A 17188-nucleotide genomic window follows, 5' to 3' on the forward strand; every position below is an offset into this window, starting at 1 on the left:
GCTCTCTCAACAGTGGGATCTTCTTTGGATTCCCTGGTACTTCATAGTTTAATGTCAATTATCATGTTAATATTAAACATTATGCATAAAATATAAATTGATAGAGAGTTCATAAAGAATTTCATTTAAGATAATCTTCATAGCATTTCTCGAATTGTGTGATTTGGATTGATGTAGGACAAAAGAGTAAAAACCAAATGCACCGATTGATGACACCCACAATCTCCTGAACGATTTTCTTGTCTAATAAACAAAGAAAAAAAAAGCACCAAATCTTAAGAGACTTGCTTTTGCTGTGAACTTTCAAGCGTGTACGCTTCCACTCAACTTCCATAAAGTCAAAGCACCAACTGCTCACCTCTGCTCCTGTAATTTGGATCTGAGTCGAGTCACTGCTAGCTAAAGCTCACTTGCAGTTTCTGGGATTTTCAGACAGGTTTTGAATTTGATCAATGCTGAGAAATCAAAGCCTCATAATTCAGGTAAAACAAAAAAAAAATCAGATGTGCATGGATTTTTTCTGGTATTTTGTTTGTTTTTTTTATTACAGCAGTTGTTTCAGGATAGAGTGAATGCTCAGTTACAAGCGGCTTACAGTGTTTTTTGGGTGATTTGTGCTAATTGGATCATGACATTTGTGCTTTTGTTAATGTTGATATTCTCGTATCTGTCATTATGCAAGATATAGAATTGGGTGGGTGATATATTTTTTCTTCAAAACTTCAGTTGATTTTTTATGCTCAGATCTTTCACCTCCAAATTTCAGTAACGGCCTCTCTCTCTCTCTCTCTCTCTCTCTCTGTATGCATGGTTTCTCAGTATCTTGAAGCATCAACGAGAATAATCCAGCATCACATTTGAAATTTTCAAAAACAGAATCTGCCATCTATTTGGGTTCATCTTTGTTTATTGTTTATGCTGGCAGCACCTAATTGTTTATTTGGCCTGTCTCACTCCGCAAAACAGAACCAACCAAGTGTAATTCATGACCGCTACGGGCGATTTTCGGAACAATTGACTAGAATATCCAAGACCATGTACGTTCATGCTCTCTCACATGATGATTTATTTGTAATTTTGGGAGTTTTTTTATTGGATTTTAGAGTTCTTGGCAGCATCTGACATGTTCTGACTTTTAGTGACTGTCATTTTGTGTCACAGAATATGCCTCAAGACGGCCTGAGATCAGCTGTGTACAGATCATTTGTCACATGTGACGATCCAAAAGGAGTTGTTGATTGTGGGATGATTAGAAAATCGAAAAGTGGTTCCCCGAAAACAGAGCAGAAGAAGATGGAAAGTCGAAGAAAATCGAAGAACTCGAGAACAAGTTTGGATCACAAGGCTGAGAAGGGTGTTGTGATCACAGGGGAGTATCAGAGCCCTTCGGCTTTTCAGCTCATGGAAGTGTCCAGAGGAGCTCAGAAGCTGAACCGCACGATTGATTCCTGGTCGAATGGGATTAGGTTTGAAGGGCAGCAGCCGAAGGACATAGCGAAAGACTTGTTGAAGGGAGCTCTTGATCTGCAGGATTCTCTTGTCATGCTTGGCAAGTTGCAAGAAGCTTCACAGTACATGTCTCGCTTGAAACCGAAACACAATTCTGTGAGGGAATTTGAAAAGCCGCGGCATTCTGCTGATGGGTTTTCGAGGAGTGGAAATGAAGAGCTTAAGAAGGTGATCAGAGACAGCCTTGCGAGGCAGCAACTGGTGGAAAATACAGAATCTGTCGAAAAGGGGTATACTTTTTTCCCTCGAAGAAATATGGATTCGTGTTTGGATACTCCATCCAGTAGCTCAAGCCAGAGTTCTATGTTTCACACCACTAGTGATTCCACCATTGCAACCTCAGCTGCTCCGCAGAAGGCGGGGAAAGGCCCGAGTCTGATTGCCAAGCTCATGGGAATAGAAGAGTACCCCTCGAGATCTTCGAAGGCAGCTCTGAAAAAACAGATTGACGAGGGTGAGAAGATTCTTTCAAGTCAGCAGAGACCTATGTTTGACATCGATCGGCCTAAGGTTATGAAGCCTCAAACTTCAGCTCAAAATGTTGATCACGAAAATAGGACTTTGAGGGAAGTTCTTGAAACGATGCGATTTAAAGGACTTTTGAAAGGCAGTTCTATGGAAGAGCATAGGCCTGATTTCCTTCATTCCAATCACTCGGATTCCTCCCAAAGACTTAATCGTGATAGCCCTCCCATTGTGCTTATAAGGCCTCTTTCTGTTTCATCGATGGAACAGGAGGAACCTCGTGCGCCATTGGTTCGGGGAGAGGAAGCTTTCTACACCAAAGAGATGCTAAAAAGTTTGGGAACAAAAGAAGGAGCTTTGAAGTCTGAAAAAATGCAGCAAAAGATGAAAGCAGACGATACTCCAAGCAAAAGGCTTGACCAGGAAGAAAGAGCTAAAAACCGGAAAGTGGCAGCACAGAAACCCGAGGAAAGAGAGGTCAAGACGAAAGAAAAGGCTTCGAGAAAGTTGAAAGCTTCTCATCCTGCAGATCACAAACCACAGAGGAAGGAGGCAATTGACAAGAAGGTTGATAAGATCCAAAAGGTGACTGCTGTTAGCAGGAATTCACCAGAGAAAGATATAGAGAAATCTAAAAATGTGTTGAAATCTCAAGATCTAGATAAATTGACATCTGCAAAGGCAAGAAAGCATGAATCTGGATCAAACATCACAAAGAATTCAATTTCTCGGCAACCAAATACTGCCACAATCACAATCTCGAAACGTTCAACTCAGAATGTAGCGTCGAACTCAAACGAGCGGAAAAGGAATCACTTGAGGAAGGAAAAGTCTGCCAATGAGCCTACAGTAGCTAAATCAGTTGTAAGTATTCCTTGTCTCAAAATCTTTATAGAAAATTTCTTCTTTTTTTATTTAAACAAATATAATTTAGATACTAATGTGGTAATGTTCTATTTAGCAGACCAAAAATGTTGTGAGTGAAGAAAGTGAGAAGAGAATTATTATGGATGATAAAAGTGACGCTTCCCCGATCAGGTCAAACGCTGATCTTGCAGACGAAAACCCCAAGGAAGAAGAAAAAGATGCCTGTGGATCTCAAAGTGGAGGTATGGCCTTCTTGAAAAACAAGTAACTTGATTATATAATGTTCAATGTTGACTATTAAGTATGGTTAAAAATTAGAGCGTGCATTGACAAGAAAACGTTGGGAGTTACCACATCATTTCTTGCTCGTTAGCGCTTTTATTAGTACGTACATTGACAAGAAAATTAGAGAGTAACATCTCTTATGCATGAGCAAAACTAAAAGGACTTGCTTAAATTACAAAATCATGAAGCGTAATGTTTTTTTTATAACAATGTCTAGGTGAACACATTAGCTAAGTAATCCTTTAACCTCATTGCGACCAGGAAGAAGATAAATTAGTCATCAGTTTGAGAACATTATCCAGTTTATAAATTTCTGCTCTAGTATCCGCATGGTGATTTCGAGCCTGCATTATCCAGTTTATGAACACATTTATTTTCAGTTAACCAAAATTTCAGATCAGTTTGATGATCATAATATTGATTTTAGTTAACCTGTTTCCTATTTTAACCGCAGGACATTGCAGTAATTTCGAAAGTTCTGTATGTGATGCCACACCACTGAGCCCTAAACAAGAAATAGAAACCAAAATTGCAGAAGAAGCTTCAGAACACATGAGTCGGAGTGCAGAGAATGGCAAATCATTTGAAAGTGCAGAAAATTTCGAACATTTTCTATTGAGCAATCCCTCATTTCTTAGTCTTGCGGAGGAGCTTTTTGATCTTAACATGAACAGCCCTACAATCTTACAGACATCTTCCATCTATAATTTTGAGGAATCCGACAGAAGACTATTTCTAGATTGCGCAAACGAGCTCATCGGGTGCAAGAGCGTTCGTGATTCGCAAACAGTCAATCTTCTGCTACTAACATGTCAAGGCAAGCCAAGAATTTGCATATCTGTGGACCAGTTGGTGGAGGAAGTGTGTTATGGGATTGAGAAGATGCGAAACTACAGCAAGCTTACCGGTGAGAGGCTTCTTGCGGACAGTCTGTATTTGATGTTGGAGAGCGACATTATGTGCAGAGGAGTAGTGAACGGGACATGGGATTCGGGTTGGAGGAACGGATTTTCGAGATACGAAGTGGAGCAATTAGTGAGTGACATCGAGAAACTGGTTTTAGATGGATTGATTGAGGAGGTATTTGCATAATTTGTGGTCTACCAGTATCAGACACATGCATAGTGTATTTCTGTACATAAAAAGAGTGCTCAGATTACTGAAAGGGGAGTAGAAACTTTTGACTGGAATCTTGAGCTATCAATATCATTGATTTCTAACCTAAAAAGTAAATTTTCCTGGTATATGTAGTGGAAGTAGGGAAAATATTTCTGCAAATTCGAGTTGTATCTCTCGCATCGCATGTATTGATTTTTGTAATGCTACGTCAAAGTTGAAATATTTCTAGATACAATTTATCGTCAAAATTCAAAACTACTTCCTTGATAAATCATAAGAATCTAAAAGAAGTATGAAATATCGACTTGTCATTACGAACTGGGAAAGCAAAATACGAAAGAGGCCGATGGCGAAGCTGACGGTGATATGTAGTCCGCTGAGACAGATATGTGATGATGATGATGCATCACCGCCTTGATCGTACCTCACCATAGAACCGAGCAGGAAGTGGGTCAAAAGCATAGCCTGCTTGGTTAGCCGGACGGTCCTGTTTTCGTCCAGTGGAATAACGTCCAACTTTTATGAAATATTGCTCCGTATCACCCTGCTGAACATTTGAGAACGAGTTCATCTGGTGTTGGTTCGGTGGGTGGATGCCGAATTTGTGGACAACATTTAGTCTCTGCCCGCAGAATAATTTGCAAATAGACGATAAGTGATGCTTCTGCCATACATGTCAAACGTTGATCATGCAGATGAAAAACCTACGGCAAAGGAAACAGAAACCTGTGGATCTCAGTGTGGAGGTATGGCCTTCTTGAGTTACAAGCAACGTGTTATGCAATGTCCAATGTTGACTATTAAGTATATATGGTCGCATTGATAAAATGAGAGCAGGCTATGTTGAAAGAGAATATGGTACCTGATCGATATGCTGGTTTTGCGTATCTTACGCATCCGATTGTCCTAATTATAAACAGCGTTCTGAGTTAGCACAGAGGGTTTTTTGGTGAACAAGGCGCATCTGTTTAACTACTTTGTCCAAAGCATAACTGAGAGTTTACTTATTTTTCTTTGTGGAAACAGAGTTTGGCTTCAAGTTCAACAAAAACATCTAGATAATCGAAACAGAGTTCGGTTTCAAGTGTAAAAGAATACTCGAAAGCAGGAAGAAGGGTAAATTGCACGCAGGTTTGGGTGAATTTCCTTGATGATTTGTCACTAATCAGCACATGATTCTTAATACAGATTTACATGGGGTGTACAAAGCAAGGTTTGACCTTTGTCGTCATCTCTTCCATCAGGTTGAAGGCAAAAAATCCAAACAGCCGCAAAGGTCCAGCCGTTGGGGAAATGGTGAAAATTGGCAAGGCCGAGAGGATCATGGTGTCAGATATTCAAAGAGACGAGACATTAGCCCACTCCTAACCACACCGGTATTGTCCTAATAGAACCACACATTGCTAGATGGTGTGTTTTATACAAAAAACATCGGTGTTATTAGGAGTGGAATCATATACTTATATATCGTATTTTATTTTCTCAATTTCCCGATGTGAGACTTATATTCAACACATGGTGTAGGACTGCTAACTGTTCACCTTCATCTTTAGTACCACTCATATGATTACTGGGATGAGTCATTGCTTGCTCCTGCCTCGTCGTACAACCAATCTGGATGTGGGTCAAAATGATACAAACGAAGATGCGAATCATGCATATTCCTTCATAAATTTGTTTAACCCCTATTTTCTTCACTCTCACGGATTTTTCTGCAGTGTCAACAAAATACCACCTTTGTCCGCCCTCGGCAAATTGAGCATGTCATTCGATGACTGTCCCTGCCAGAGGTAACTGTGTTCAAGTGATTCCCTGGATGTTGGTATCGAGGCCCATGTTATCCAGGTGTCCAAAGCAGTACGCTTGGTATATTTTATAACAGCTCAAGAACATGTCGTACTTCCAGAGTTTTGATTTGGAGGTGAATGAAGATGAAGAGGAGGATTCATGAGCTGTCATCATATTCACTAATGGGTCCGGTCACGACTGTTGAATGGCAGTGCGTTGTTGCAACACTGGTAATTCTGAAATACCCTACCCAAGTCAAGCTCCTTCAACAAGATAAAATCATATAATCTAACCGTATGGATGACTAACGACATAATGCTGGCCGGAAAGGTGAAAGGAAAGAGAGAACAGAGGAAAGAAACAAGCACGAAACTACAAAGATTATCAAATATCTTATAACAACGACTTCTTGGACTAATAATTCAATGTTTAACGTAAAACCTCTCACTTAAGTAAAGAGAAATACAATCTACCGTAATATTAGGTGGTGCTCAAACATAATTCTTAGGAACCGCAAGGAGGCATATGGGGGTGGACTGCGAGGCCCACTGCTAAAAACTATTTCAAAATGCGTATTAGGATTAAACTTCTATTAGCTATCTTTCCTTAACAGTTTTCATATATAATTGGAAGTGAAAGAATAAAAAAAATTAAAACTAAAAAGTAAATTGCAAATTGGGTATCAAACAGACTCCGAGGAAATCTCCTGGTTTTGCCACTAGAGGCAAATGAACCATACAATACACCAAAATGGAGCTAATTTACAGTGCCTTTTTATACGACTTGGACTTGGGTACTGGCTGCAAATTTGCATGCAATGACTTTCTTGGCGGTGATTAGCTAGTACAGCAATTCAACTCTCTTAGTTTCACTCTCTCCAAATGGTAAAGACCAACAGAGTCAGGCGTCCGGCTGAATGAGGGCTGCGAAAGTAGATGATGAATGATCAGGAGACAAAGAAAGACGTGCAAAAGATATGCAAAGGTGCGCAAGAGGATCATCGTCCACTGGGTCGGATGTCTGCTCTCCACTTTCACGGACCGCTGGACCCTGTGGCCGGAACAGTACTGGGAGATTCTCAGGACGAGTTTGAGGCTGAGAGTGAGAGTGAGGCTGTCGCAAACGAGGCTGAATCTGACGGCCTGCAGGAAGAGTATCAAGAGACAAGGAAAGACGTAAATGCGCAAGGCCAAGAGGATCATGACCATGCACTGCTACTGCTAGTTGTTCTTCTGTACTACTCATAATTTGATTAGTGCTCGGATCACGTGCGCCCATTGAGTCAGATATCTGCTCTTCATCTTCATCTTCGTCTTCATCTTCATTTAAGTCTTCATCTTCATCTTCGTCTTCATCTTCATTTAAGTCTTCATCTTCATCTTCATCGGATAGGTCGTCACGTGGTTCTGCCTCGTCGTCGGTTTCCGACAACCATTCCTCATCTGTATGTGGGTCAGAATCATACATTTCATCACTGGGATCAGAATAATCGTCACCAGATGCGTCATCCCTTGCTCCTGCCTCAACATCAGCACCCAACCACCCAAACCAATCTGGATGTGGATCATATTCATACAAATGGGAATGCCAATCATGCGTATTTTCCGTCATAAGTTTGTCCCATACTACATTAACCCCAGTTTTCTTCACTCTCACATAAGTGTGAGTAGGTTGTATGTAAATACTAACTCTGTCCCCACCTTGCAAATCGAGAACATCTTGCGACAATTGTCCCTGCCAGAGATAATCGTCTTTACCATCACAGTAATCTGGTACTGAGACATACATTATGGAGGCCCGCAACTCAGTATGCTTGGTTTTATTCATAACGATAACAGCAAAATGAAATTCAAATTTATAGATTGGCGAGTAAATGAAGAACAAAGTCAACCCTTTAAAATTACGGCCGTCACTTTGAGGAACAACAAACTCAACTTCCACGCCCTCATCGACAAACTCGAACCAGTCAGGAACACAATTCCCTTTGAGAAAAATGCCACCATAACCGCAAGAAGTCCATCCCTATATAATGTAATGTAAGTGTCACATACAGGTAATGTGCATTTGTGGGATAGAAACAAAAAAAGAAGAGCATGTAGAAGATAGAGAAAGGTACCTGCAGGATGCTCCTCCTAAACTCCGCAGTGAGATTGATGCACCCTTCCATATGAATCCCTACCATGGAGTTCAATGACTTGTCCAAGCCTGGCACTTCGGTGAGTTTGGGAGAATCGTTGAGAACAAACTCTATCATAGAAATCTCCGAAAAATCGGGCATGGTTTCCAATGCAGTGCAGTTACGTGCATACAAGAATTTCAAATTTGTTGGTAAATCAGGGATTTCACAAAGATTTCGGCAATTATGTAAGCACAACATTTGAAGCTTTGAAAGACCACTGAGGCTAGGTAGTCTACAAAAACTATTTTCTTGAAGATCCAAATTTTCTAAGGAAATCAGACTCCCAAGATCCTTAAGAATTGCACCATCAATTAAATTGTTGTTTGAGAGATGTAGTTGTCTTAAAGAGTTTAAGCCAAGTAAACTCGACGGTGACACTCTCACACCACATAAATTTAAATTCACGAGGTTCTTCAGTCTTACTATAGACGATGGTATCTGTCTTATGTCTGTACATTTTGCATTGAGTTTTTTCAACGATACCATCTCCCCTAATCCCTCAGGCAGTTCTCTAAATCTTGAGCAGTGGCTAAGAAGAAGAATCTCAATGGATTTGGACTTACAGAAATCTCCTGGAAGATACATTAGCGCATCGCAGTATTTAAGATTTACCAAAGAAAGCCTTTTAAGATGACCAATGGATGGGTGAATCTCAGATAAACTCTCACAGAATTCGAGTACCAATTCTTCAAGATTTGGAAGCCTTGAAAAGTCCGGTGACTTTTTTAGGTCACTGGAAAAACTGAGATCAAGGATTCTCAACTTCTCAAGTGACTGTTACACAAAGCAAAAAAGAAGCGGAAATTAAATCCAAAATGAAGATCTCATCAAACCAAAAAAAAAAAAAAATCCAAAAGGAATAGAAACGGAACATGAAGTGTACCTTGGAACCCTCCGAAACTTGTACGAGTTTGCTATACTTGAGGTCCATGGCAACCAGTTTTGGTTGATCAAAAAGGTCCTCTGGTATGGACTTCAAAGGGAATCCAAGCCAGCACAACCATACCAACTTTTTGGGAAAACATGTGTACTCTCCAGTAAGCTCTACGTCATTGAGCTGGAGCAATCTCAGTTTCTTCATATTGGTAAATGCTTCTGTACTGAAACTAGCCTTATCAGAACTTCGCAAATCTAGAGTAAGTCCTTCAATTTCTCCGGTTCCCTGTTAAACGAAAGGTTATTCAGTGAAGAAGCTTATTTTATTTGCATGTGAAAAATGGTTAAACACATAGAAGGACATATTTGTTAGCCAAATTTTTATAGGGGTGTGCTATCCACACACTCCATTTTACTTCTCATACACCCTTTAATAATTTATGTTTGTTGATCTTCTTCAATTCATCCGATCCGACGCCCGAAAATTTAAAAGGTGTGTGAGAAGTAAAATGGAGTGTGTGGATATCACGTCCCTTTTTACAAACGTTTTTGTTAAAAAAAACAATTGTATGCATTGATAGACCCAAAAAAAAATTGTAAAGCAATAAAAAAAAAGTATTGGGAATGTACTTACAGATTTGTCCGTCAATACATCTGTTACTTGTTCAAAATCCCACAATCTACTCCATTGTTCAGGGTGACTAGGAAATTTTTCAGAAATTATTCTTTTGCCCATTTCTCGAAGCAAATCATGCATCTTCAATTTGTTATCTTCAACGGTTACAAGACACCGTTCCCAAAGAACAGTGATTCCTATTCTTGCAAAACAGCCACATCCATCTAATATTTTTGTGACATATATCAAGTCCATTCCAATAAAGAAACAAGAAATATCAAGGAATATAGCCTTCTGTGTAACATCTAACCCGTCATAGCTTATTCTGAGCTTTTCTAGAATTTCTTCTTCAGGTATTTTTTCCAATTTCTCCAATTGACTTTCCCACTGTGCTTGGGTCCTGTCAATCAATAAAGAACCTAAAACTATAAGTGCTAATGGCAAACCTCCACAATAAGAAACAACCTTTTTTGAGAGTTTAAGATATCCTTCGTGAGGATAACTATTTTCAAAGGCATGCCAACTAAAGAGCTCAAGAGCTTCTTCTTCATTCATTTTCTGAGCCAAAAATGTCTTGTCTGCTCGCTTTAATAAATGTTCATCTCTTGTTGTTATGATAATTCTACTTCCTGGTCCAAACCAATTATGATTTCCAGCTATTGCATTTAGTTGGTCCATTTTATCGATATTATCGATAACAAGAAGTACCTTTCTACGTCGAAGATGTTGTTTTATTACACTGATCCCTGCATTGACATTGTTTATCTGGAACTTGGTGGGTTCTTGCAAGATGTCAGAAACAAGTTTTTCTTGCACATTAACCAGACCATATTTACTTGCAGTATCGCGAACGTCGGCGAGGAAACTTTTGAACTGGAACTTGTGATGAATTTTGTTATAAATGGCGTTGGCAGCTGTTGTTTTACCCAATCCACCCATCCCCCAAATTCCAACCATGACAACGTCATCTGGTCTACCACCATGAATAAGATGACAGATAATATCTTGAATGCGATAATCAATTCCAATCGGGTGCTTGGCCACATCTAATTGGGTTATTCTGGGCAGCCATTCTTTAACATTCTCGTCAACAATTTTCCTGATAAGCTTTGCTTCATGCCTGAAAATTCAATTCATAATCATTAGTGGACTCAATGAAGGCATAGCTGGAGCTATGTCCATGGGTTAGATTAATTTAATTTAGATTAATCATATCGCTTGTTCATAAAAGTCTTAGGTCTGAATCTCGTGAATAAAAAGTTTCGATACCAATTTATTTCTCTACCCCTTCTATGTCCTCCAAGTATGCTATATTTTGTGACGACGTTGATTTGAGATTGATACAAATGGCCATGCAATGCTCCACTATCAGAAATAATTACCATTTCACCTTTCCAAAATTCTATACATCGCATGTAGCGCGACGCGATATAAAAAATGTATTTTGTATGCCATGAGTGAGTACAAAAAGGTTAGTTAGGTTAATTTGTGCCATGGCCAAGGAAAAAAAATTCAGTTAATATATATTTGATTTTACCTACGTTTGTCATTGATATAATATAGGGCCTAAATAAGATCATTCTTTTATTATAATCTAGATGAATTTAAAGATCTGATTTAAGTTCAAAATTCAACATTTATTACCACATCATATATAATACCTTTGCCTACATTTATTTATTTTGAATTTTTCCATCTAGAATTTCGTACTTAATCAAATCGAATTTAGCAATTTAAAATGAACGATTTTAAAACCTATTATTAATGAATATAAAACTATAGGCTTATTAATTGAATTGCCTCTGAAACGGCCTATTTAGTCGCAATTTACTCCTTAAAACTAGTTTTGTCTCATTTTGCCCATAAAACTGTCATTTTCAACTCATTTGGTCTCACTTTGCCCTATCCTGTTAAAGAAAGAAGGGGTTTTTTGAAATGGGTCCAAAGTAACTAAAAATTGGACCTATTTTAAAAGTCAAAAGTCACTAAAAATTGAACCTATTTCAAAAGGTAGTCTATAAAATTGGACCTATTTCAAATTTTCCCAAGAAAACATTAAAGTCAAACCTATAAATCATTAAATTCTTTCTCTTCTTTCATGAACCCTAATTTGTTTTGCCAAGAAGATCAGTGAACTAAACTAAAGGGCAAGATGGAGGCAAGACAAAGAGATGTGTAAAAAGTGAAATATCCAAAATACCCTTGCATTTAACGTTTCTTTAACAAAATGGGATGAAGTGGGACAAAATAGTTAAAAAAAAAAAACAGTTTCAAGGAGCAAAGTGAGATAAAACCAATTTTAGAGGTAAATTAAGATCATAAATATATACAGGGTCATATGTATAGGTGCACAAAATATATACATAGATGCATATATATCGGTACATAAATATATACAAGTTCAAAATGTATAGTCACACAAATATATACATAGGAGCATATATGTCATTATATATTTTTATGTCAGTATATAAATATATATAGGTTCTAATGTTTTAAAAGGCTCACCTCAGGGCGCACCTAAGCGGCCTCTGAGGCTGGGAGTGAGGGTTGCCGCCTCTGTTTTGAGGGAGTGGGCGGAAGGCGTGCCTTAGGGCATCCAGACATCTATGTTTGGCTGCTTCTTTTTTATTTTTTTTTTATTTTTTTTATTTTTGTTACTCCCAAACCCAAATTTTGGGTAGGGGTTTTAACTGCCTCATACCTCTTCCTTGCACTATCATCTCTCTGCCTTTTTTTTTTCTTCTGATTTTTATTTGGAAAACTTTGGATGCGGTCCCTATCTATGAATATTCTTTGATTGAAACCTTGTTGGTTTTCAATTTTTTATTGAAGTCCCTGAAATTAATGTGATAATTTATTTCTATGTACGTTTTTATATTTTTTATATTAAAAATTGAAATTTATAGTTGTTTATATTAATGATTTTAAATAAAAAAGCATAATTTGTGGGGTTAAAAATATTAAAATATAAATATACTATTGTGTGTTGTGTGTGTGTGTGTAAACATGGGTACATTCATCAAAATTAACCAAAAAATTATTGTATCAAAGCATGGGTATATTATTAAAAATCATAAATAAAAAAAAAAAGGAAAAGATATTAGGCTTAATAACATTAGTAAATTTCTTCGATTAAACTTGACATGGATACATTCTCAAATCAATATAAGTTTAAAAATGGATTAGAAAAAAATTGAATAGGTTTTATATAAAAAAGGGTACATTTTACATATAACAAATTAGTATATTTAAGAATGAGTACATTTTAAGATTAAAAATTTGAAAAAAATTACATGAATGGGTACATATAATATTAAAAAATTGAAAATATTTATAAAAAAAGCTAATGGGTACAAACTTATTCTTTATTTTGGAAATGTTTTGAATTAAAAATTAGTTAGGAGTTTAATAAAGGTGTGAGTACTAAAATTCTAAATCAATTATTAATTTTTATTTAAAAAAATTATGTAACTGATATGTAAATTCATTATTAAATTAATGTTAGAGACTTAGATCAAAATCTGAGAACTAATAAGGTTTCAGTCAATGAACATTAGTAACTAGGGACTAGATACTAATTTTTCCTTTTATTTTTTGATATAATAGATGTGTGTGTTGTTTGCGTGCATTGCTATATATGTGCTCATTGTGTTTTTCATCCTCTATATAATATATGTATATATATATGTATGTGTGTGTGTGTGCACAAGGTGATTATTGATTAATAATCTTCTTCTTTTTTAATATAATAAATGTGTACGCTCAGTGTATATATTAAAAAATTTAGGTCCGCCGGGCTATCCCTCAAACGTCTCGCCCACGCCTCACACTTTTAATACACTGATAGATTCATATGTATAAGTACACAGAATATGTGTGTGTGTGCATGCGAGCGCATCTAAACATATATGTACACAAAGAAGTGTTACACTGAATGAGATGCAATCTATTGCAACGTGATACTAACTAATAGAACAAGGTAATCATTTATCGGTATTGAATACAAATTAAATTAAAAATATTCTATATTTCATACTCAAAATAAAACAAAACAAAAGTCAATAACTGTTAGCTAGATTTTGAGGTATTGAATACAAATTAAATTAAAAATATTCTATTTTTCATACTCAAAATAAAACAAATCAAAAGTCAATAACTGTTAGCTAGATTTTGAGATGATATATGAAAAAATGTTGAGGTGGATAACCAAAATCAAAATTTAATCTCATACCCAACTTTTGTGAAAAGTCGATCTTATTTAAGGATTATAATCTAATTTCTTGTATAATATGAACCCGATCAAACTAACAATGATATAGAGGGAAATATATAGTCTGATGAAATAAGCTTACCCATTAGCCGAGTTTTGAAGATGATGGCCAGACAAATTTGCAGCTTGAGTAAGAGCCTCTCTCCACTGCTTTACTCTTTTTTCCTTAGCTTCACGTTGTTTGTCATCTTTCTCTTCACGGATGTCATCTTCGTGCTTCTGAAATGCTTCGGCCAAACAACCCTCCTGCTTCCTCACAAGTGAAGGATCGACATCATAGAAGATTGGCAAAACCTCTCGCCCGAGTTTTTCTCTACACTCCATGATCTTCACTAGTTCGTCAAGACACCAACTCGAATCCGCATACCTCTTTGAGAAGACAATGATAGAGATCCTCGCCTCTTCGATTGCCCGGAGCAGTTCCTCTTTTATTTGTTCCCCTCTTTTTAGATCGTCCTCGTCGATATAAGCCTGGTATCCCCTGTCTTTTAGTGCAGCATAAAGATGGCTTGTGAAGCCTTTGCGTGTGTCTTCGCCTCTGAAGCTCAAGAACACGTCGTACTTCCAAAGTTTTGAAGAGGATGAAGAGGAGGCTTGATTGGCTGTCATGGTATGGACTTTTTGGCAATGCAGTGGTTCTGATCACAAAATAAAAATGGCGTGGTTGTGTTGCCGAACGGATGATACTGAAATACCCAAGCCAAGTCAACCTTTCTGCAGTCCAAAAAAACAGAAAGTCGTCCATAATAATATAATAACTTGGCGTCTAAACTTGGTAAACGACAGAGTCCCGGCCGGTAAGGGGGGAAAGAGGAAGGAAACTAGCAGGAAACTCCAGACTCTATATGAGTATATGTCCATTACAATGAATAAATAAAATAATAATCTTCTATTGACCAAAAAAAAATTATAATAATCTTCACGTATAAAATTGATATTAATTATATATATGTAAGTCTTGTCCAAAAAGAGGGAAAAAAAGAATAATATATATATATATATATATATATATGTATGTAAGTAAGTAACGGGGATGGACGTCCGTCACTCTCGGCATATTGGTGGGGATTTTGGTGCCCATAATTATTTAACTAGCCTTCATGAGCGCGTGCAGAATTTATTTTTTGAATCACGATGTGCTAAGTACGACTTACATGTTTTAAATGTATATATATGTGTAAATTGACAAAAGAAATGTTAAATATTTGAAATAAATGAATAATCTTAGATCATGCTAAAGGAAACCCTTCATAAACCAATTAAAGTAACTGAATTTACATAATAAAATCAGTCTCTATAGAATTAACATTAAGAATAGAGAAAATAATATTTAATAAACAATTGATTGAATCACATTATTGCTAGCTCATTGTGAGACTAAGCTCATCCCCTCCCCCTTAGTATAGATAATATCGTTTGTTAAAAAAAAAGAAAAAACAATCATTTAACAACTAATTTAATCAAATTATTATTCGTGTATGAAAGACTTTTTTTATAACCGGCATTACACGCCTTTTAAGATGTTTTGAACGTGTTTAAAATAGAGAAAATAATATTTAATAAACAACTGATTGAATCACATTGTTACTAGCTCATTGTGAGGCTAAACCCACATTCCTCCCCCTTAGTATAGATAATATCGTTTGTTACAAAAAAAAAAAAAAAAATCATTTGACAACTAATTTAATCACATTATTATCCGCGTGTAAATGATTTTTTTATGATCGGCATTACATGCCTCTTAAGATGTTTTGAACGTGTTTAGAAATAGATAAATTAAATCAAATTATTGCTAGCCTATTGTGAGGTACTAATTAAAAAAAACAAAAACAAAACCACAAAATAATTTAATTATTAAAAAAATAGTATTAAAATGACGAAAATGCCCCTACCTTATTTGCTACATTATTTTGGGATGCCTTTGAAGTTTTTTGTTTTGGGGGAATTTTTGTCCAATTATTTTTGTTGAAACTTGGTGACACCAAAACACTATTCACCTTTCTTCTCTCTTTTTCTATAATAGAATAGATTAATGGGGAGATTTCCTTGTGAGGATCAACCAATGCTTCCTAGCTAGACTTGGGCCAAAATCCTACAAACCAACATGCAAGTGGGCCCAGTATTTTAGTGCCTAACAGAATTATGGAAGCTAATCCCTTAGGCTCTGATCCATTTAGTTTGTTGCCTGTTATCTTGGCGTAGAGTGGTTCCCGGTGCGAAACGAAGAGTAGTATAGTTTTTATGGAAAGTCTAAGGTTAGGTTTCAGTTTGATAGAAGTTTTTTCAGTTGCTAGTCAGGGCAGGTCCGGAGGTTTGTGTGTCTTTTGGAAGGAAAAGGCTAATCTGGGACTTCGTTCATACTCTAATAATCACATCGACCTGGATGTGGGTGGCATTGGTGATAATGGTTATTGGTGTTTGATGTGTTTTTTATGGTTTTTCGGTGGTTCATGATATTTATAAGTCTTGACAGCTTCTTGATCAGTTATGTGGGGTGTCAGATGGCCTGTAGCTTTGCTTGGGAGGCTTTAATGAAATCCGCCTAGCAACTGAGTAGGAAAGAGGTAATGTGCGCAGTGAATGGATGGGTTCCGAAAGGTGGTTACTTGGTGTCAATTCCAAGATCTAGGTTTCAATGGCAATAAATTTACATGGTTCACAACAAAGGATGATGGAATCAAGTTCTGTTTGGATAGAGCCCTAGCAACATAATCATGGATAGATTTATTCAGAAATCACATGGTCTCGCATTTGAACAAATCTACCTCTGACCATGTTCTTATTTTAATAAGTTGGGACAGTAAACACAAGCATAGTTGGAAGAAGTAGTTTCGTTACGAGAACAGATGAAATAATGTGGAAGGGTGTCAAGATGCAGTGGCTCAAGGATGGGTAATGAGGTTTCGAGGTTACCATTATTCCAAGTTACTGAGAAGATAAAAGCAACGAGAATGCTGATTTTTAAGTGGGCAAAACAAAATATGCGTCATGGTTCTCAAGAAATTAAGGAAATTGAAGATAATGAGCTTATTGGGCTCAACATTTACGAATGAGACAATTGGGTAGAAAAAAGCACTCATGTCCAAGCGTAACATGCTCCTGGAACAAGAGGAATCGTTTTGGCGTCAACGTACAAAGGCTAATTGGTTAAAACTTGGTGATAGAAACACGAAGTATTTCACCAACATGTTAACCGTATACAACGAAGGAA

The 17188-nt window shown here is 36.9% G+C and overlaps 2 protein-coding genes across 4 annotated transcripts; one reads left to right on the forward strand and one right to left on the reverse strand.

Annotated features, from left to right (window-relative positions):
• The first annotated feature begins 245 nt into the window (after positions 1 to 245).
• Positions 246 to 4503, forward strand: LOC103962978. Of its 3 annotated transcripts, none has more exons than XM_048585892.1 (5): positions 246 to 482; positions 926 to 1037; positions 1162 to 2838; positions 2936 to 3083; positions 3581 to 4503. In XM_048585892.1, exons 3-5 carry the CDS (start codon positions 1165 to 1167, stop codon positions 4216 to 4218), a joined length of 2460 nt encoding a protein of 819 aa, XP_048441849.1. In that variant the 5' UTR covers positions 246 to 482; positions 926 to 1037; positions 1162 to 1164; the 3' UTR covers positions 4219 to 4503. The 3 variants fall into 3 exon arrangements, with proteins under 3 accessions (XP_048441849.1, XP_048441846.1, XP_048441853.1); XM_048585889.1 differs by having other exon boundaries at positions 247 to 482; positions 967 to 1037; XM_048585896.1 differs by having other exon boundaries at positions 249 to 482; positions 967 to 1037; positions 2939 to 3083.
• A 2171-nt stretch (positions 4504 to 6674) lies between these two features.
• LOC103962979 (disease resistance protein RUN1) lies at positions 6675 to 14650 on the reverse strand. Its single transcript, XM_009375757.3, has 5 exons — positions 14060 to 14650; positions 9723 to 10824; positions 9096 to 9374; positions 8150 to 8986; positions 6675 to 8055 (listed from the first exon to the last, which is right to left on the reverse strand). Exons 1-5 carry the CDS (start codon positions 14584 to 14586, stop codon positions 6934 to 6936), a joined length of 3867 nt encoding a protein of 1288 aa, XP_009374032.2. The 5' UTR covers positions 14587 to 14650; the 3' UTR covers positions 6675 to 6933.
• Between the last annotated feature and the right edge of the window lie 2538 nt (positions 14651 to 17188).

The sequence above is a fragment of a genome, unplaced genomic scaffold (assembly GCF_019419815.1).
Source record: "Pyrus x bretschneideri cultivar Hongxiangsu unplaced genomic scaffold, Pyrus_bretschneideri_v1 Contig1, whole genome shotgun sequence".
Taxonomy (NCBI): domain Eukaryota; kingdom Viridiplantae; phylum Streptophyta; class Magnoliopsida; order Rosales; family Rosaceae; genus Pyrus; species Pyrus x bretschneideri.

What these genes read in the sequence shown, in the direction of transcription:
- LOC103962978 (XM_048585892.1), top strand. Translation starts at nt 1,165, where the DNA reads ATGCCTCAAGACGGCCTGAGATCAGCTGTGTACAGATCATTTGTCACA. An exon ending in CTACAGTAGCTAAATCAGTT is followed by an intron (nt 2,839 to 2,935) that starts GTAAGTATTCCT and finishes TGTTCTATTTAG; the next exon opens with CAGACCAAAAATGTTGTGAG. An exon ending in CTGTGGATCTCAAAGTGGAG is followed by an intron (nt 3,084 to 3,580) that starts GTATGGCCTTCT and finishes TTTTAACCGCAG; the next exon opens with GACATTGCAGTAATTTCGAA.
- LOC103962979 (XM_009375757.3), bottom strand. Translation starts at nt 14,586, where the DNA reads ATGACAGCCAATCAAGCCTCCTCTTCATCCTCTTCAAAACTTTGGAAG. An exon ending in CTTCAAAACTCGGCTAATGG is followed by an intron (nt 10,825 to 14,059) that starts GTAAGCTTATTT and finishes TTGAATTTTCAG; the next exon opens with GCATGAAGCAAAGCTTATCA. An exon ending in ATGTATTGACGGACAAATCT is followed by an intron (nt 9,375 to 9,722) that starts GTAAGTACATTC and finishes TTCGTTTAACAG; the next exon opens with GGAACCGGAGAAATTGAAGG.